This window comes from Panthera onca, chromosome C1, assembly GCF_046562875.1.
Source record: "Panthera onca isolate mPanOnc1 chromosome C1, mPanOnc1 haplotype 2, whole genome shotgun sequence".
Classification (NCBI taxonomy): domain Eukaryota; kingdom Metazoa; phylum Chordata; class Mammalia; order Carnivora; family Felidae; genus Panthera; species Panthera onca.
This window is the reverse complement of record NC_138346.1, coordinates 122,549,677-122,570,802: the sequence shown is the minus strand read 5'-3', so window position 1 is coordinate 122,570,802 and position 21,126 is coordinate 122,549,677. Positions and strand designations below refer to the sequence as shown.

The 21,126-nt window shown below is 45.4% G+C and overlaps 1 protein-coding gene across 2 annotated transcripts in view; it reads left to right on the top strand.

The window, feature by feature from the left end:
* Nucleotides 1-21,126, top strand: part of SLC22A15 (solute carrier family 22 member 15) — an 81,565-nt gene that overhangs the window by 39,179 nt on the left and 21,260 nt on the right. For both annotated transcript variants that reach the window (XR_009607870.3, XM_060625503.3), the window contains exons 3-7: nt 2,484-2,616; nt 3,274-3,438; nt 6,796-6,925; nt 11,566-11,781; nt 19,193-19,333. Coding sequence is in view for 1 of the 2 variants with exons in the window: in XM_060625503.3 (XP_060481486.1) it covers nt 2,484-2,616; nt 3,274-3,438; nt 6,796-6,925; nt 11,566-11,781; nt 19,193-19,333 (785 nt within the window). In the remaining variant the exon portion in view is untranslated. The remainder of the gene's footprint in view (nt 1-2,483; nt 2,617-3,273; nt 3,439-6,795; nt 6,926-11,565; nt 11,782-19,192; nt 19,334-21,126) is intronic.

The following is a 21,126-nucleotide window of genomic DNA, read 5'->3' as shown; positions in this document are numbered from 1 at the left end:
TTATTTGAATCATGACTGCCACCAGGAGCAGTAATTCCTGATTACTTTTTCTAAAACCAGTGACACCCTAGTCTGCAATCTCTCATCCACAAGAGCCTGGGAAAACCAGTTCACTAACCTCGTTAAGAACTGCATCTGAAGAACCGGGGAATTCAGAAGTTGAGTCCAGCATTAGTGAGGAGGCGTTACCCTTGTTTATTTTCCAGGGAATATTATTGTCATCACTGCTATGAATTTTGTTATTGCTGCTGCACAGAGATGTCCAGAAGCTGTGTGGTCAAGAACTTCACCATCGCCATACAAGAAGAGAGAAGTCAGATGTGCTCTGAGCCTTGAGGACTGCTTGTCAGAGCATGGGAAGGGAGGTCCAAGAGGCAAAGGGATAGCCGAGGGGGGCTCCTCCTTGCGTGTTGGGGCTCTTCCTAAGCCTATCTTCGGGGACTCCAGGAGAGGGGGCGGCGAAGGGGAGAGAGAAGCATTTCCTGCTTCTCTGTCTCTGTGATGCAGGTTCACTTTTACCTCTATAACCAAACATCACCTTACACAGCAGCCGACAGGGTTTCATGTAATAGCATTTTAAGCAGGGGTGATTGCCTTCTCTTTAAGTTCATAAGTTTCCCTAGACCACAAGATAATAGTACTCAAGGTTTTTTTTTATTATTATTATTGTGGTAAAATAACATAAAATGTTAACACTTCAGCCGTTTTGAGGGTGCAGTGGTGTTAAGTATACACATGTCATGCAACCATCACCGCCGTCCATCTCGAGAACTTTTCTATCGTCCCAAACTGAAAACCTGTTCCCATTAAACAGTAACTCCCCATTCGCCCGGCCCCTGGCAACCCTTATTTGACTTTCCGTCTCTGGCTTTGACTACTCCAGGTGAAGGAAAAACCTTCCCCCTGTGCCTCCTTTACTGTCAACTACTTCACCATGGACCCTTCTGGCCGCCAGATGCGTGAGGTAGGGTTTGTGGGGGCAGGTGAGCTAGGTTCCCACATCACACAGCTCCGCCTCACCGGCTGGATGTCCTACAACTCGACTCAGTTCTGACACCGTCCACCTGGAGGTAGCATCAGATTCCACTGATTCCCACTGATTCCACAAGGCTCACCCTGCCTCCACCTTCAGACACCAGATGCGAGTCCGCTTCGTTTCCTGGGCTTCTGGTCCACCGGAAATCAGAGGTCCCTGCAATGTCCTCCTCGGGAGAGATTAATTTGCCAGAGCGGCTCACGGAACTCAGGGAGACATCTTACCAGATCACTGGTTTATTCCAAGGGATATTACTCGGGAACAGCCTGATGGAAGAGATGCCCGGGACAAGGCGGTGGGAAGGGGCGCAGGCTCCCGTGCCCTCCCAGGGCACCACTCTCCCAGCTCCTCCACGTGTTCACCAGCTGAGAAGCTTTTCGAACCCCTGTCCTTTTGGGTTTTTAGGGAGGTGTCGTTATGTAGGCGTAACTGATTAGATTATTGGCCGTTGGCAGTTCCAGTCCCTCACCCCCTCCCGGAGGCGGGGCTGGGAGATAGGGGAGGGATCCCCTGGCAACGAGCCCCCAACCAAGAGCTTTCCAAAAGTGATCTTATTAAACTCAGGTGTGGTTGAAAGAGGCTGTTAAAACAACAAAGGACACCCATTTCTCCTTCATTGCTCTGAAATTATTTCAGGAACTGGGAACAAAACTAAATACTAAATATTTCTGTAGGAAATTACAAGGGTTTTTAGGAACTGTGTGCTAGGAATAGGGGACGAAGACCAAATATATGTTTCTTACCATAAATCACAATATTACAGGCATAAATAAGTTCTTACAATATTTGTCTTTTTTTTTTTTTTGTCTGCTTATTTCACTTAGCATAAGGTTAAGGTTCATCTGTGTCATAGCTTGTCAAAATCTCCTTCCCTTTTAAGGTTGCATAATGTTCTATTGTATGGGGGCACCTGGGTGGCTCAGTAGGTTAAGCATCCAACTCCTGATTTCAGCTCAGGTCAAGATCTCTCAGTTCTTGAGTTTGAGCCCCGCATTGGGCTCCATGCTGGCAGTGCAGAACCTGCTTAAGATTCTCTCTTCCTCTCTCTCTGCCCCTCCCACATGCACATGTTCTGTCTCTCAAAATAAATAAATAAACTTAAAAAAAAATACAAGGGCTTAAGAAGAGGGACGTAGCCACCAAATGCATATATAAAAGTAGCCCTCGTACCGTATTCAGTGTTGTGATAAGATGTGTATACAGTATTGTGGCAGCACATTATAATAATGAATTCTAGCGTTTCTGATGACAAAATCTTGGATATTATCCAAGGTAGATGACCTACCAAATCCTGGTTAGTAATGAGTCATGCAGTAGACAATTTCCCAGTGTTCAAGTTTTGGTTGTACGTCTGTTGTGTTTTTTTTTTCTTCTTTTTTTAATAGCTAACTCCGTCCATCCGTCTTTTCTGTGATCTCAGTGTCCCTTTTGTTTTTTCTTCCCCTAGTGGTTTTTAATTGCCAACAGATCCTACAAAGTCAGCGCAGCAAGCTCTTTCTTCTTCAGTGGTGTGTTTGTGGGAGTTATCTCTTTTGGTCAGCTTTCAGATCGCTTCGGGAGGAAAAAAGTCTATCTCACAGGTAACGTGTTAGACTGTTCATGAACTGACTAGGAGGACTTATTTCCTGAAGGTTCTCAGGGAAATAACAAGGGGACTATTTCCTTAAGGTTCTCAGGAAATTGCCATGTGGATACACAACTGATTTTTATTACACTGGCAGGGGGCCACACCGCAGCCAGAGTTGCTTCTGCCAAAGCGTGTTAAAAGGACCAGCAGCATACCTGAGGAAGGCCATGTATTTGCAGTTAAGCTTTTCAGAGATGATGGTGCTTTCGGCACCTCCCGAATTCTAATTTATACCATGGTTCTAAGGAGAACAGAGATGGAACCAGCGTACTGGATCCATTTCCTTATATGTTGTGTGTCGGTTCAGTTCAACTGTGTTGTGTAAGACTCGGTGGAGTTCTCTTGACAAGCTGAGTCTGAGCTGGGATTTTTCCATCTCCAACGTTATTGTGAATAACAACGGTGCATGATTGACAGATATCCACTTGTAACGAAGAAAGAAAAACTTCGGTTTTCCTTTACAGTTTCCTTTTACAGTTTTAAAAGAGCACAGCTCAGAAAATTTAAGCTTACAAAGATTTATCTTTACGAACGTAATGAGTATCATTTGTTACTTTGCTCAAATGCTGTCTTGTGTCTGGATTGTTGACCGCTGTTCCTCTTATTCTAGGTTTTGCTCTTGACATCTTATTTGCCATTGCAAATGGGTTTTCCCCCTCCTATGAGTTCTTTGCAATAACTCGCTTCCTGGTGGGTGTGATGAACGGAGGAATGTCACTGGTGGCCTTTGTCCTGCTGAACGAATGTGTGGGCACCGCCTACTGGGCGCTCGCAGGTACTGCTTCACTCCGTGTACATAACGCAGATAGTGAGCTGCCCCAGAAAACCCTGCTGGGCACCAGTTTAACCCCAGAGTCCAAAAATGCACTTGGACTTGGGACTAACTAACCATTAGATTTGCGTTCCAGAGTTTGTTCTGTATGACCTTGAATGAGTCATTGTATTCATATTGCTCTGTAGAAAGTCTCCCCTGGGGCCGGAGCTTGCCTCCCATCCTCACAGATTGTCTCCAGATAGTTCTGAGAGGGTCTGTTTCCTCAGAAGGGCGTTAACTGTTTTCACCTTAAACTGAAAAATGGCGCAGACATAGGAGATCCTAGACACGCCTCCCCCGGCACCTTCTTACTGTATTTTATTAAATACTGATTCCGTGGGCCGGGGAGAGACACGCTGGAGGGACCAGATGACATAGGCCCCGCGCTAGGCCAAATGAGAAATTTGTTTGTATTCAAAGTGCAGTGAGAAGTCAGCGGGCGAATGAAATAGTGGAGTGGTAGGATCACATAGGATACAGGAAGACGCCTCTGGCAGAGGTGTGGAGAATGGACTGTTGAGGGACAAGAGGAGGAATTGAGGGGTCATTCGGGAGGTGGTTGTGGTTGGCCCGCGAAACGTGATGCAGGCATAGACAGGTGCAGGGAGAGGAGCAGCGAGGAGGTCCATTTGAGCTGGATTTTGGTGGGACAATGACTTGCTGAAGGATCGGAGTGGGGAGAGAAAGGAATCGGGGGGACCTCGTGGCTTTGCTTGAAAACTGGGTGGTTCGCTGGCACCCTTTACAAAAAAATGAAGTCTCACCTGCCACAATTTGGCTTTTACTAGTTCAAACGGAGCAAAAATAGCAGGCTTGAAAATTAAACAGAAAAGAAATCTGAAAACTGGGATAAATATGTAACGGCCCACAAACAGTTATAAAATCACCAGTATGGTATTCCAGAATTACAAGATGCAAAAATGGTGATTGGAAGTGTTCATTTTTTTTCACTAATCTTTTTAACCAAATACCTAGAGCCTTACCACACCTACATCTCCACACTTTATCTCCATTGTCATTTCCAGGCATACACGTGCAGCTTCTTGCTGGACATTAGATATGAATGTCAGTTGGACCCTCAAATAAAAATACTGCTTTCTTTCACCTGCATTTTCCATCTTCCAGCACCTCTGTGCATGGTCATCACAGTCTTTAAGGCCATTAAACTAGACCCCTTGGAATCATTTCCTCTTGTCCGTCATACCCAATTGATACCAACTCTTACCGATCGTAAGTAATGGAGACTCAACTCTGCTGAGCATCTGCATATAAAGGGAAATTATTTGGATAATATACCCAAGCCAGGCCTCAGAGATGCCCGGAACCAGGAAGTCAGATGCTCCTCGTCTCTGCCCCCCATCCTCCCTGAGAAGCTTCTGCTGCACAGTCACGGATGGGACCCTATAGCTCTCAGGTTTCACCACCAAGTACAGTATTTAAAATCCTGGGTAAGGGGTGCCTGGCTGGTTCAGTCAGTGAAGCATGCGACTCCAGGTCTTGAGGTTGTGAGTTCAAGCCCCACGTTGGGTGTAGAGCCTACTTAAAAAAATCCTGGGTAAGAGCTTGACTGGCCCAGCAGGGGTCACTGCAGTGAGGGGGACCAGGATGGTCAGCCCCCACTTGAACCACGGGAATGAAGTAAAGAGAGGTCCGCTCTCCAGAAGAGGGAAGGAATATTCTTGGAATTAGACATAGTGCTAGGTAGACAGTATTTTGTAGCAGATACTCACCACAGGAGGCTTCCAGATGGCTTTGTTTGGGGAGGGAGGTTAATAGATGTCAAGGGCTATACCTGTGTCACAGCAGGATAGTATAGCTAACATTTGCATAGCATGCATTATTCCGTCTGAAGCTAACAACTACTCTTTGAGGTAGGTAGTATTATTTCTGTTTTACCGATGAGGAAAGTGAGGCTCAGAGACGTTTAGTGATTTGCCCAAGGTCGCACAACAGCAAGTGGCAGACCTGGGGTCTGAACTCACCCCCTCTAAAACAGTCCGATTTTGTGGGCTATCTTCCTTTCATCTACCTTGTTGTCCGTGGATACCAAGTGCTCAGAGCTGTTCTGAGCAAGGACAGAAAGTCTTACTCTTGCAAGCCAGGTGCTGTCTGATACACTGTAATGAACCTGTAATAGGTATTGATTATCTTAAGTTTCCAGGGAGATCATGGCGTCCCCACTCCCTTACTTATCTGACCACATGCTCGGAACACGCTGAAGGTGCTGTCTCGGCTCTCCCTTCTTCCCCCCTTTCCTCACCAAGGCACAGAGCCTACAAGTCATCATTGCTAGAAAATGAAAGCCTGTGGGCAAGAATCCAAGTATACATTTCTTTTATGGGATCGTCGTAGAGAAGTCTTGTAACAAGATCGTCCCATTGCTGTGGGTTGCCCCCAGAAGCCTGCTTCTCCCCAGAAGGGCGGAGAGAGAGGATTGGTATAGCATCACAGGCTCTGTAGTCAGGCAGATCGGAGTATGGTCTCAGGCATGCTGTGCACAGCTCCGTTCCCTAGCAGTGGCATCCAACCTCTCTGTGCTTCTTCCTCTTTGTGCGTGGTCCACAATGGCACCTGCTTTGTAGGACAATGTATGTAATCATTTATTAATACACGATAAATAGTAGCTATTACTGCTACCGATGGTGATGGTAGTAATTATAAAAAGTGTGTCCGAGGTACAAATTCACAAGTATATTGAGCAAAGCTAGTGGGCCTACTTCCCGTCTCAGCATTTATTTCAAAAAACATAGGATTTTTTTTTTTTTAACAATCCCATGGTTGATTTTTTTCCATCAGGGTGCTGGTGAAAATCCATGTGTCATAGAGACAGACAAGAAACAAATAGAAAATGTCATATATCTGGTGATAATAAATGAAGTAGGGAAGGGCAGTTGGGAGAGCTGAGGAGTAGCCTGTGATTTAAAATAAGGATTTGAGGCACAGCCTTGTGATAAGATGAAGTCCCACTGCTGCAATCATCTCATGACCTAAAAACCTTACCACCATCCAGGAAAACATCGTCCAAGCTTCAGCACATGCTCAGGCAGATGTCAACACAGCCTTCAATGCAGAAAGCGTTTGGACAAACCCTTACAAGTCATCTTGACCACATGTCATTCATATTTTTCACCTGTCCTTCCTCCTTTTCCACTAACTTGCTGGCCTCTCTTCCACATTTATCATCTGATACTCAATATTTGGGTAGGATTTTCTTTCCTGTTGATGTCTCCCAAGGAAGGCATTGGCTTGTGAGTTGGGTTGGAGAGGGTGACAGGGAGGGTGCCATCTCCAGTAACAGGCGTCTCTTCCCTGAATTAGGATCGATCGGTGGCCTCTTCTTCGCGGTTGGCATCGCCCAGTATGCCCTGTTGGGATACTTCATCCGCTCCTGGAGGACCCTCGCCATTCTGGTTAACCTGCAGGGAACAGTGGTCTTCCTCCTATCTTTGTAAGTAGTTTTTCCTCTAAGAGGTTTAAGTTAATACGCAGAAGGAATGTCTTAAGAGGATGCGGGTCAATGAGCAGCGTTATTCCCTTTCAGGAGTTTGCCTGAACTGACTTTGGTGAAGAGCTAAATTCCACAAGCACTCCAAAGCTTGGCAGATGCTGGGAGGAGAGATGCTTAATTAATTCAGAATGCAGGTATCCCTTATTTGAAGTAACCTCTCCATAGACCATATTTGAACCTTCGAGTTGTTGACCCAGGGTATCCATTTCTTTTTTAACCTAATGCCTCAAGCGTAAAGATCTTCAGGCTGGATCAGATCACGTGCTAGGTGTATGGCCCAGGTACGATACCACAGGACACTCCATCTGTATCCAATGTGTAGTGGCACCTCTTTATCCTGCGCGTGACTATTATCTCAGGGCCTCTAAATGTGGGCGCGGGAAGATTCTCACATATGGCAGAAACCCGTAGGGTGGATGGGCTCAATGCCTGGTCAGGGCAGAGCGCTCCAAACAACTTGCCCAGATGCCCCACTGTGGCGCTCTGAATGCAGGAGGTGAGCCACCAACGTAGAGCTATCTTATCAGTGCTTTTTCCCCCCAGCAGACACTTTATTAATATTGTTTATTATAGAATATGTATCACATAATATAGAATACAGGAATGTTATTTATTAACATTTTTCCCCAAATAGAGTCCGGTAACAATAAAACAGATATTTCAGAGACATTTACAGAGTTCTCCGTAAAATTAACATTAAATGCTGACCATCTTGCTGGGGCTAAGGAACCCAGTTTTGCCTGTAAATACCGTACTGCATTTGGATCTTTAGTCGCAAAGTAATACTTGGTTCATCTCTTATTTCATCAGTTTAATGATGTGCTTAAGAAGTTCGAGTTTTTAGGGGCACCTGGGTGGCTCAGTCGGTTGGGCGTCCGACTTCGGCTCAGGTCATGATCTCACAGTCTGTGAGTTCGAGCCCCGCGTCGGGCTCTGTGCTGACGGCTCAGAGCCTGGAGCCTGTTTCAGATTCTGTGTGTCCCTGTCTCTGACCCTCCCCGTTCATGCTCTGTCTCTCCCTGTCTCAAAAATAAATAAAAAAAAAATGTTAAAAAAAAAAAAAAAAGAAGTTCGAGTTTTTAATTTTACTTCACTAGAAGTTTCAATGTGCTTGTGAAAGGCTGTCTCCTGAGGTTTCAGACCTCTGATTTGAACCATTAAAATCTTTGGAATAAATGAAACTTTCAGCCGGCGGTCCCAGCTTCTATGCCGTAAAATGAGGAATAACTGTAGTAGAATTTTCCTTCAGATACATCTTTAGCGTAGTAGTTCTTTCTTCAAGTTCTACTAATTGAGATTTGGTGAGGGTTGAGCTGCAATCTGTTTCTGTATTCCCTTTGAAATAAGAGAATTAAGCGCAAAAATGAATGTAACAGTAGGGCGTCTGGCTGGCTCCGTCGGAAGAGTGTTTATGGCCCAGCGCTAGGTGGGGACATCTACTCACTGGGAAATGAATTCAGGTCAGGAAAAAATAGGAAACGGAGAGAAAAGAGCATGTAAAACTGAAATAGGCCTGGAATGCGAGCCTTCCCACAGTCGGCCTCCAGCTGATCTGCCCTGATTTTCTCCCACCCTGTTTCCCATACCCTGTGTTCCAGACACAGCCGGCTGCATGGAGTTCCCAGCACTCACCTGGCGCTGGCCTGCTTCCCTACCTCCTACTCACTGCTGCACCTGCCCCTTCAACACCCTTCTCTCCATTTCTTCCTGTTTAACTCCTAGCCTTCTGGAGTGCTCAAATTGCCACCCCCTCCAAACTTCTGATCACACCTCTAGCTGCAAGTCATTTGCTTCTGAATTCTGCAGCACTAAACCCATGCCTTCGAGTGGGGTTCTTATTTCCACCTCGTGCTGGAGTGGAGCCCGTCTCTCTGTACCAGGAGCTCCCTGACGGTTGCAGGCTCTCGGCTTGGCTGCGTGTCCCCCAGCAGCAAAGCCCAGGACCTTCCCCACAGAAGATCCCTCGTATCCGTTGGGCAGGTGTTGGCACAGAAACATCTGGAATCAGCCTTCAGAATTAGCTGTCAGCCACATACGAAAATGTCACATTATTTTTGGGTCATACCTTGTGTTTTTTCCTAGAAACATTATCGCTTAGTTTAAAAAATTCCTCGTTTTCACAGTACTTGGATTTGAGCAGCTTTACTTAAAAAAATCACACTCCCATAATTTACAAAGATTTTCCATCTTCTAAGAGATTGACAGGACATATTTCGAGCAGAGGCAACATTGTTAAATTAGCACCCAAATTAGCACCGTGGCTTCTGAAGTTGTCCCCAGCACTACTGAGAGGGCAGTGTGTTCAAAAACTGCTTTTTCTTTCAAAACACCTCTTGCTGTTTGATATGAAAAATCTGCATGTGTCAGAATTTACATTCCCAAGTCCATCCATTAGCAGATAGGTGAGCCTTTGTATAAGAAAGCTCATTGGCTTCCCCAAATGTGGGAACATGTCTCGTCCTCAGTTTGTGCCCGAGATACGTGCTTTCCCAAGTAGAAATTCTTGATTAACTCAAATTTCCAAAGCCTCAATATCTCTCATGTCTCATCTTTAACCATGATTTATAAACATTTTTTTAATTTTTAATGTTTATTTGTTTCTTATTATTTATTTATTTCTTATAATTATTTTATTTATTTATTATAAATATTTTATTTATTTATTATAATTATTATTATATATTCTTATTTATGTATTTATTTCTTGAAAGAGAGAGACAGAAACAGAGCATGAGCAGGAGAGGGGCAGAGAGAGAGGGAGACACAGAATCTGAATCAGGCTCCGGGCTGTCAGCACAGAGCCCAACATGGGGCTTGAACCCACAGACCGTGAGATCATGACCTGAGCCAGAGTCAGATGGTTAACCGACTGAGCCACTCAGGCACCCCGATTTATAAACATTTTAACGATAATTAACGCTTATCAACAATTCTGGAAACAATGGAATTTAAGGAGAAGGGAAAAATGACCTAAATTACCCAAAGATAATGACTGTTAGTATTTTGGCTATTTCCTTGTCTTTTTTTTTTTTTTTTTCTTACCTCCCAGTTCTCCTCATTTTTGATTTTTATTGTGATAGACTTCTGGTAGCTCACTTATCTCTCCCAGGTATACTGTCTACATTCATCACAATAGGCTTCATTTATGCTCTTTTTTATTTGCATTTAGATGCAGCTGGTGTTTATGTGGTACCTTGTAAGTGGCCTCGTGGATAGGGCCAGTCGGTCCACTTGATGATCGGCACACCTAACTTCCAAGAGAACGATATTTTACTCGATCATCCACCTTGTGTATTAGTAATAATAATCAGAGGGCAATAAAAAAGGAAATAAAGGATGGCCTATGTTCCTGCTTTTGTTGAGAGTCAGATCTGCATGGGTATTCTCTGTCCAGCGGCAAAGCTCTGGGAGAATTCGTGCCTTTCTGTTTCCTCTGAGCACCTACTACACAGCTCAATACAAAATCAAAAGTGCTCAACAAATGGTTATCGACCGACTGGCTGTCCATGAAGTTCCAAATTCTGTGGGTTTTGTTGCCACTTCACTGCCCTTACAGAAGGGCACAAAGAATTCCAAAAGGCACCTTAAATAGCCAAGTTTCCTTAGAGAAGTTTCATTTTAGGCAAATAATGTCACATTAGGTCAAAAGCCACTGGCTGCTGTATTTATTAAATGCGTGTCTGTGTTCCTATCACAGTTTGGCCTTTCACAAGTCCTCAGTCCTCTAGAAGTGTGCACACGGCTGTGAGAGGAGACACATCATAGTTAAGTCTTGGAACTATTGGAAAATACCAGTGGTGACATCACTGACATTCAGTATTCAGTATTCAGTAGAAAAGAATTGTTATGTAACTGAAAGTTAACCAGGAGATGACTTTTATTCTTTAAGATCTTGGGCGGGCGGGGGGGGGGGGGGGGGGGCGGCATGGGCAGGAAATATCCTGAGGACATATTAAAGCAAGTGTATCAGCTAATTCGAGTATTTTGAAGTTGGAAATGCTCAAAAGTAGCTGAGATGGGATAAACCCTGTTTAATTTTCATGTAGAATCTTAAAATAATCTCTGCCTTCTTAATAACATATCACAATGTTAAAAACACTTTTTAAAAATTTATGTTTTTCTGATAAGACGATAAATATTTTTATCTTCTTTGTGAAGCTTTGTCAGAACTTAAACACCTGTTCACTCTGTGGTATTGTTCTAACACATGGCTGTGATTTAGAGCCCTCTCTCTGACCTGTGCTTTATGAAAAATTTGAATTTTTCAGTATTCTCGGCTTAACTTGCCATTTATCTATTAAAATTTATTCAAAAGGAAATGCATACTGCTTACTTTGTTTTTGTTTTTTTTGTTTTTTTTTTTTTTGCTGCTGTTTTGGAAGTGTGTTCTTGGTTTCCATTCGTAAAGCAGACCACCATTTAACACTGGCACGCTGTTGAAGGGGACCCCCCCCCCATGTCATTGGGAGAGTTGGTTTTAAACCTCATGTGGAATCCAGTTGTGGTGAGGAAATCTACATGCTCCTTCCTGTGCCCGTGTACCTATATGAATATACAGCCTTTAATGACGTCTCTTTCAGATTCATTCCTGAATCACCTCGTTGGTTATACTCCCAGGGTCGGCTGAGTGAGGCTGAAGCGGCTCTGTACCTCATTGCCAAGAGGAACCACAAGCTCAAGTGTACGTTCTCACTAACACATCCGGCCAGCAGGAGCTACAGGGAAACCGGAAGTTTCCTGGATCTCTTCCGTTACCGGATCCTCTTGGGGCACACGCTGACCCTGATGTTCATCTGGTAATTATATCTAGGGGGTGTTGTCTTGATCTTCAACTCAGGGTGCTAGAGGTCTGTTGATGACGTCCTTCTACAGGGCGACAGAAAACGTAACCTGATTTGTCAGCCTGACGTTTTCATGAAAACAAGTTTTGTGTCTTGATGCCTGCATCGTGCTCACCTCTGCTTTTCCGGCACCCACCCTGTCCAGGAGGAACCAATGGGGCCTGACAGCAGGTCCATTGAACTTGAATAAACAGACAGCAGAAGCACATCTGTGCTTCTGAGCTATTTAATGTAAATATTTAAGAACCGCCCTCCCCCACCTCTAAAAACAAGGAAAGTAAGAAAGCATATTAGAAACAGAAGAGTTTCTAAATAGGAGTTTAAAATACCAACTTTGGTTTGGCATCGAGTGGTCAGATAGCACATTCTGTGGCGTTCCCGCTCACTCACTCACTCACTCACTCACGGGGGTGGGCGGTGTTGTTCCTTGCCCTGATGGGATCCTGGGAGTGTGAAATGACTGACCTGAAGCCACTTGAATAGCTCATTCCTACCTGCCTCTCAGAATGCTCTCGGCATCCATGTAAATTGCATCGAACGACTGAAGATGGTCCCATTTACAGAATGACGTGGGAAGGGGTCAAGTGGATGGCGGTACTTGCGTACTGTATAGACGTACCACGTTTTACTATGCTTCTCAGATGCCGCGTTTTTTACGGTGGAAGGCGTGTGCCAGCGCTGCGGCAAGCGACTCTGTTGGTACCGTTTTCCAACAGTATTTGTTCGCTTCACGGCTCTGTGTCGAACTTTGTCATTATTGTTACATTTGCCATGGTGATCTGTGATCAGTGCTCTTTTGTGTTACTACTGTGATGTTTTGGGGCACCACGAACCACACCCATAGAAGAGAGTAAACCTAATAAATGTTGTGTGTGTTCCAACGACTCCGCCGACTGGCCGTTCCCCCATCTCTCTTCTTTGGGACCCCTGTCCTCCTGGAAACATGACAATACTGGGATTAGGCCAGTTAATAACCCTACAGTGGTCTCCAGGTGTCCAAATGAAAAGAAGAATCACACACCTCTCACTTTGAGTCAAAAGCTAGAAATGACGCAGCTTTGAGGAAGGCAGGTTGAAAGCCAAGGTAGGCCAAAAGCTGGGCTTCTCGTGCTGACCAGTTAGCCACACTGTGAATGAAGGAAAAGTTCTGGAAGGAAGTGAGAAGAGCCACTCCAGTGAACACATGAACGATAAAGCAAAACAGCCTGGTTGCTGATACGGAGAAAGTTTGAGTGGTCTGGAGAGACGATCAGAGCAGCCACAACGTTCCCTTAAAAGCCTGGTACAGAGCAACACCCTCTCTCCCATTCTATGAAGGCTGGGAGGTGAGGAAGCTGCAGAAGGAAAGTCTAAAGCTAGCAGAGGTTAGATCATGAGGTTTAAGGAAAGAAGCCATCTCCACAGTATAAAAGTGCACAGTGAAGCAGCCAGCAGGTGCTGGTGTAGAAGCTCCAGCAAGTTCTCCAGAAGATCCAGCGAAGACCATTCATGAAGGTGGCTACACTACACACTAGATTTCCACGTAGATGAAACAGGCTTCGTTTGGAAGAAGATGCCACGTAGGACTTTTATGGCTAGAGAGGAGAAGTCAATGCCTGGCTTCAAAGGGCAGGCTGACTCTTGCTAGAGGCTAATGCAGTTGGTGACTTTAAGTGGAAGCCAGTGCTCAGTGACCATTCTGAAAATTCTACGGCCCTGAAGAACTATGCTAAATCTGGGGGTGCCTGGGTGGCTCAGTCAGTTAAGTGTCTGACTCTTGATTTCAGCTCAGGCCATGAACTTGTGGTTTGTGAGTTCGAGCCCCGCATCGGGCTCCTCACTGACAGGGTGGAGCCTGCTTAGAATTCTCTCTCTCTCCCTCTCTCTCTGCCCCTCCTCTGCTCACACACTCTCTCTCTCTTGCTCTCAAAATAAATAAATAAACTAAAAAAAAAAAAAGAATTATGCTAAATCTATTCTGCCTGTGCTCTGTAAATGTAAAAACCAAGCATGGATGACAGCACATCTGTTTGCAGTACGGTTTACTAAATTTTTAAGCCTGCCATTGAGACCTACTGCTCAGAAAAAAAGATTCTGGGGTGCCTGGGTGGCCCAGTTGGTTGGGAGTTGAGCTCTTGATTTCGGCTTAGGTCATGAACTCCCGGTTCGTGAGATCGAGCCCCATGTGGGGCTCTTAGCTGACAGCATGGAGCCTGCTTGAGATTCTCTCTCCCCCTCTCTGTGCCCCTCCCCCACTGTCACACACATGCTCGCTCTCTCTTTCTCTCTCTCAATGTAAATAAGTAAACCTTAAAAATGATTTTAAAAAAGATTCTTTTCAAAATATCACTGCTAGTTGATAACACACCTTGTCACCCAAGAGCTCAGATGGAGATGTGCGATGAGATTAATGTTGGTTTCATGCCTGCTAATACAACCTTCTCCAGCCCATGGATCCAGGAGTAATTTCAACTTTCAGTAATTTTGATCTTATTTAAGACATACATTTCGTAAGGATATCGGTGCCATCGATAGTGATGCCTCTGATGGATCTGGGCAAAGTAAATGGAAAACCTCCTGGAAAGGATTCACTATTCCTAGATACCATTGTGAACGTTTGTGATTCATGGGAAGAGGTCACGATATCAACATTAACAGGAATTTGGAATAAGTTGGATCCAGTCCTCATGGATGATTTTGAGGGGTTCCAGATTTCGGTGGAGGAAGTAGCTGTGGATGTGGCGAAAACAGCAAGTGAACTAGAATTAGAAGCGGAGCCTGAAGATGGGACTGAATGGCTGCAATCTCATGATCAAACTTGAACGGATGAGGAGCTGCTTCTGATGGATGAGCAAAGACAGTGGTTTCTTAAGATGGAATCTGCTCCTGGTGAAGATGCTGTGCGGACTGTCAAAATGACGACAAAGGATTTAGAATGCTCCAGAAACTTAGTTGAGAAAGCAGCAGCAGGGTTTGAGAAGTTAGATTCCAATTTTGACAGAAGTTCTGCCGTGGGCAAAATGCTGTCAAATTGCATCACATGCTGTAGAGAAATTGTTTGTGAAAGAAAGAGTCAGTCAAGGTGGCAGACTTCACTGCTGCCTTGAGAAATGGCCACAGCCACCCAACCTTCGGCGGCCACCACCTCGATCAGTCAGCAGCCACCCACATCGAGGCAGGACCCTCCACCGGCAGAAACATGATCTGCTAAAAGTTCAGATGATGGTTAGCATTTTTTAGCAACAAAATATTTTTAATTAGGTAGGTGCATTGCTTTTTAAGGCATTATGCGTTTGCACACATAGTGGACTATAGTATAGTGTCAACGTAACTTTTACACGCACTGGGAAACAAAAAAGTTTATTTGACTTGCTTTACTGCGATCATCGCTTTATGGCTATTACAGTGTTCTGGAACGTAACCCGCAATATCTCCTCGGTATGCCTGCAGCCTCTGCTAGGGTGCCATCGATGTTATTTGGTCCAGTGTTGGGTGTGAGCATCATATTTACTGGCCTAAAAGGACTGCTGTGCTGTGGTTGGTACGTATTTGCCTTGAAGGCTGTGCGGAGACCTACATTTTCATGTGGGGATTCAGGAGAATTGTTTTATTTTATTTTTTATTATTTTTTTAAATCTTTATTTTTGAGAGAGAGCGCACCAACTGGGGATGGGCAGAGAGAGAGAGGGGAGGGGCAGAGAGAGCGGGAGACAGAGGATCCAAGCAGGAGCTGCGCTGATAGCAGAGAGCCTGATGGGGGGCTCGAACTCACGAACCATGATGTCATGACCTGGGCTGAAGTCCGCCGCTAAACTGACTGGGCCACCCAGCCTCCCCAAGGAGAATAATTTTATATGAAAGTGATCTTAGGTACACAGCTGTAAAGAACAGCAGATTGAGAACAAGAAGGTGTGAATATATTTTTCCATATCGTGATTCTCCCTGGCTGCCACCTGTGTGATCAGGTCACACCCACTGCCACCTTCCCCACAGACCCAGAACAGTGCTGGAATATCACAGATGCATAATAAGTGTTCAACGAGGGACCCAAGCTTGGAGGCGTGGAGATTAAGGGAACCATTAAAAGCCAAACCTGACAACCCAGCACAGGAGCAACTAATTTGAGGTTCTGCCGAGTGCAAACACTTAGAAAATATGTGCCGGCGCTTAGGGCTCAGTAAAACTCAGCATTTGCATGTCATATAGACAGTCAAACCCTCTGCCTTCTTCTTGAGGATAATTTACTTCTTGTTTTAAGGTTGTTTGTTCTTTGGAGGCATGTTAATTTCTGGAGTCTGGCCTTCAGGGGATAAAAAACAGATGAACAAACCAACAAAGTAGATATGGAGCCAGGGAGAGCGTCCCTGTTTATTTTATAAATTTTTTTTAATGTTTATTTATTTTTGACAGAGAGAGAGAGAGAGAGAGACAGAGTGTGAGTGGGGGAGGGGCAGAGAGAGAGAGAGAGAGACAGAATCCGAAGCAGGCTCCAGGCTCTGAGCTGTCAGCACAGAGCCCGTCTCGGGGGTCGAACTCACAGACCGTGAGATCATGACCTGAGCTGAAGTCGGACGCTCAACCGACTGAGCCACCCAGGCACCCTGTCCCCGTTTATTTTATATCTTACACAGCCAAAGGAGTTCTTCTCAAATAAACCTCTTCCCCTTGGGCTCCGAATGCTAAAATATGCAATAACAGCAGAGTCATTCCACATACTGCTGTTCTTTCTGAAGATGCCATAAAATTCCGAATTCTTTTCTGTGGATCTGTCATTGAAGAAAGCCCTTCCCCGGGAGTAAAATCACACCTCTGTGTTTCACATCTGTTCTTCTGGTTACTCCCCACAGTGGTTCCTTTTTCAACAGTTCTTTGATGCCCTAATTATACCGTTAAATATTATGCAAGCATTTTAAAGTTTGCTTGGGCCCATAAAAAGGGTCAAGATGATTTTAATAGCTGTAATTATGCATCCCAATGACCAACTTGCCATTAAGGAAGCTCCCAAGCATAGTGCCCGCCTTGGGACCGTAGGCCCTCCTTGCCCGTGCTCTCCCCGTTCTCCCTCCCCACGAGCGGGCACCAGATGCCTCGTGTGTCCTGAACTGGGCTTTATTTGAGCCTGACTTGCTGCCATCACAACTGGGTTTAAATACGTATGTGTGTTTCCATGGTGGGAATTGCTTCACCGGGATATCTATTTTATTTATTTATTATTATTAGTTTTTAATGTTTATTTTTGAGAGGGAGGGAGACAGAGAGAGAGAGAGAGAATACAAGTGGGGAAGGGCAGAGAGCCCAGGGTGGGGGGCACAGAATCTGAAGCAGGCTCTAGGCTCTGAGCTGTCAGCACGGAGCCCGACGCGGGGCTCGAACCCACCAACCGCGAGATCATGACCGAAGTCGGATACTTAACTGACTGAGCCGCCCAGGCGCCCCTGGGATTTCTATTTTAAATGCAGAGTGAACACACTGATAGATACCTGTCAGAGGAGGGTATCTACTGCAGGTACAAAGGATTTTAAAAATACTTTAGAAAACTGCATGGGTTTAAATTTGTTTAGCTTACTGCTTACAAACAGGGTTCTGGGGGACAGGGAACACAGACAACTCAGTGACCCCTTGCATCCTTACTCATGACATCCTGGCTCCGACACTGCTCATCATCCTTAGAACACGAGTGACAGCTCGCCCAGTGAGAGGTAATGGGAAGTAGCTGGCACCCCTGGCTCATTTGCCAGGAAGGGATGACCCACCAAGCAGTCAAGCTCCAGGGTTCCCTCTTCCCATCCCCCACACGTCTCCTGTCCACTGCAGCCCCTTCTTAATAGCCCAGGGCACTTGGCCCACTTTGCTGTTTTGGCAGAGATGGAAAGAAGGCTTTCCCTTTCCTTTTTGATCTCATCATGCCACAGCTCATTGGATTTGTTCTAAGGAAAATTAAAGGGAAGCAAATGGAAACGTCCCCGGAATAAACACCTGTCAAAGTGAATTGCAAAATGTAAAAACTGATATGCTCCCAAAACCTGTAGTACATTTAATAGAAACGTATGGTTAGGAAACATATTCATCAACTACTAAGCCTAGTTTCAGGGTTTTATTTTTGTATGTTCTGTTCTGTTTTATTTTTAATAATGCAGTTTCCTAGGCACACAAGTTTGTATTATTTCCTTCACTCTGTCTGAGAAATCCTCAACCTGGGGCTTCAGGATGGTACTTTGCTTGACTTATTTAAAGCCTCTGGGCTTGGGGCGCCTCAATGGCTCAGTCGGGCGTCCGGCTTCGGCACAGGTCATGATCTCGTGGTTCCTGAGTTCGAGCCCAGCATCAGGGCTCTGCTGTCAGCATGGAGCCCGCTTTGGACCCTCTGGCTCCCTCTCTCTGCCCCTTCCCTGCTTGTGCATGCTCTGACTCAAAAATAAATAAACACTAAAGCTCCTGGGTTCCTCGGTTCCCAGACCTTGAGAGGTTGGCTCAGTGCCTGCCACCCAGGAGGCTCTCCCTATGTATTGCAGTAACGGCATGCAGAAATAAACTAGTGGCTTTTTATTTATTTATTTATTTAAAAAAAAAAATTTTTTTTAACGTTTCTTTATTTTTGAGACAGAGAGAGACAGAGCATGAATGGGGGAGGGTCACAGAGAGAAGGAGACACAGAATCTGAAACAGACTCCAGGCTCTGAGCTGTCAGCACAGAGCCTGATGTGGGGCTCGAACCCATGGACCGTGAGATCATGACCTGAGCCGAAGTTGGATGCTTAACCGACTGAGCCACCCAGGCGCCCCACTAGTGGCTTTTTAAAGCGTCCTTCCTCTGCTGTCCCCTGGTCTTCCCTTTTCTGTCTGGGTGTCTACAGCACATACGCCTGCTGAATGTCGGGCGGGGTCAAGAACCTGGTCAGGGGGGTGCAGTGCCAGTCATTTCTGGTCTATACAGGTCACCACCACCGACTCCAGTCGCTTCTCAGTGCATGTTCTCAACACCATCCTCTCTTGGCTTTCCCCCCGGGAGTTCTTCTCTAGAGTCATTTTGACCCAGCAGTCACCTACGGCAGGGGTTCCGGTAACTGCTGGATTAAAGTAAGAATCGTCCTTGTCTTCTATTAAATGCAGATATGCTTGACGAAAGGTCAGCGTGTTTGCTCTTTCAGCAGCTGACCACTCATTTGCTTTAGAGAGCATCCAAGTGCAGCGCAGATAATTTCCAAGGCCCCTTACGTTTGTATTTTTTCCTAGTAAAAATTTCGATCGGGATAGGAAGGTCAGTGGGAATGTCAGGCTCACTGCTTATGACACGTGGCATTACACTGAACCAGTGATCGAATCTTCCCCGGCAGATTCTTAATGTACTTGTTCTGTTGTCCTTCTTGTCTTTTACCCCCAACTGCAGGTTTGTGTGCAGCTTGGTGTATTATGGCCTCACTCTGAGTGCAGGTGATCTAGGCGGAAATATTTATGCCAACCTGGCCCTGTCTGGCCTCATAGAGATTCCTTCTTACCCTATCTGCATCTACTTGATTAACCAAAAATGGTGAGTATAGACGAGTATGAAGTGGACTACGTAGAATACGTACATACACATGCTCTTATATCCATAAATACTTAAAGATTTTTGTCTTTGTCCACAGCTAGTATCTGTTAAGCACTCGATGGTGATTTATTCTCAGACCAAATGCAGTTAGAATTCATTTTTTAGGGTGGCATTTCTTGGGTTTCATGTTTGTGAGTTTTTACGTAGGTTTTCAATCCAAATGCACTACCACCAGAAGGTTTTTGAGTAGCCTGTGTGTCATGTGTTAGCCCCAACAGATAGGAGTATTGGCTCTGTGTAGATAGAACTCCATGGACCCAGCCCCTATCACATGCACATTCCTTCACAAGGCATAGAACTGGAGGGCCTGGAAAGACTTTTCTTCCCTCTTAAGACCCACTCGACTTTGTTGAGGGGAGGAATACACCCTGCTTTTGCTTCTCATTGTCAGTGGGCAGTTTTACAAGGCCCTTTCAAAACTCTTTGACAAAGTACCTTTTCCTCAGTTTCCTGGGGTCACTTCTGTTCCTGAGCGCCTGACCAGGACAACTGAAAACCCCATTCTGTACGAACCAGGAATCTGCTGGATCGTGCCTTGTCCCACTACCCAGAAACCATCACTCAAAGCAAAACAGCATTCCTTGGTGATGTTGTCATGAATGGCATGCTTAGTGCCTTTCAAAGGGCAAGTTTGGATTCTGTTCAGTGGAACCCTTCCTCTGGGGGCGGTCCCAGTTGTCTCTGCCGACCTCTCTGTTAGTGACCAAGCTTGCGGTCAATGCTGGTCCAAGAGCCGAGTCAGGCTGCAAATTCAGAAATCCGTCCCCAACACCTCCGGTGTGCCAGATGCCCCTCCTCTATGCTGTCACAGCTGCTCATGCGCACCTCCAAGGACGACTGAAGGTTTAGAAGGGTGCCATCCACGGGAGTTCCCTGTGTGGCTTTGCCTCCCCACTGCCTGCCTAGCGTGGTGCCTGTCCACTGAAGGGCGTTCAGTACTGGTGTTACATGAAGCACAGTGTGACCTGGGGACCCATGTCCTGTCCTGTCTCCCAGCTGCTGCCACTGAATTCAAATCTGGTCCTAGCCTCGTGTTAGTTTTATGGCTTTAACAAGCTCAGTAAGCGTACTTACCCTCAAACTAGGGATTATAAAATTCCCTGGCAAAATTGTCAGAAAAGTTACAGGTGCTACCGAAGGTCCTGCAGGGGACCTAGCGAGTCATAGGCTCCTCGTGAAGGGAGGCTTGTCACCGCCAGTGTCTTTCGCCCAAGCCTCAAGCTCTTCTTTGAAAATGATTTCCCTTCATAAAGCGTGCCATAAATTTCACTTGATTCTGACGTACTAACAAGAAATTATTTTCAGTTTGCATTTTTAAGAGAGAGGGGCTTGTTTTACAGTGTTGAAAATTTGAAGTGCTTGGGGCGCCCGGGTGGCTCAGTCGATTAAGCTTCCGACTTCGGTCATGATCTCGCGGTTCCTGAGTTCGAGCCCCGCGTCCTGCTCTGTGCTGACAGCTCAGAGCCTGGAGCCTGCTTCGGATTCTGTGTCTCCCTCTCTCTCTGCCCTTCCCCTGCTCATGCTCTGTCTCTCTGTCTCTCAAAAATGGATCAATGTTAAAAAAAAATTTTTTTTTAAATAAATAAAATAAAATCTGAAGTGCTCAAGATTTCAGTACCGAGGAAGGGAAGTGAGTTGGGAGACTCCATTCTCCATGTTTTATTTATTATCATTCTCTGGAAGATGGAAGGCACAGCACATGCCTTATAGGTTTATTTTGAGGACTAAGTAAA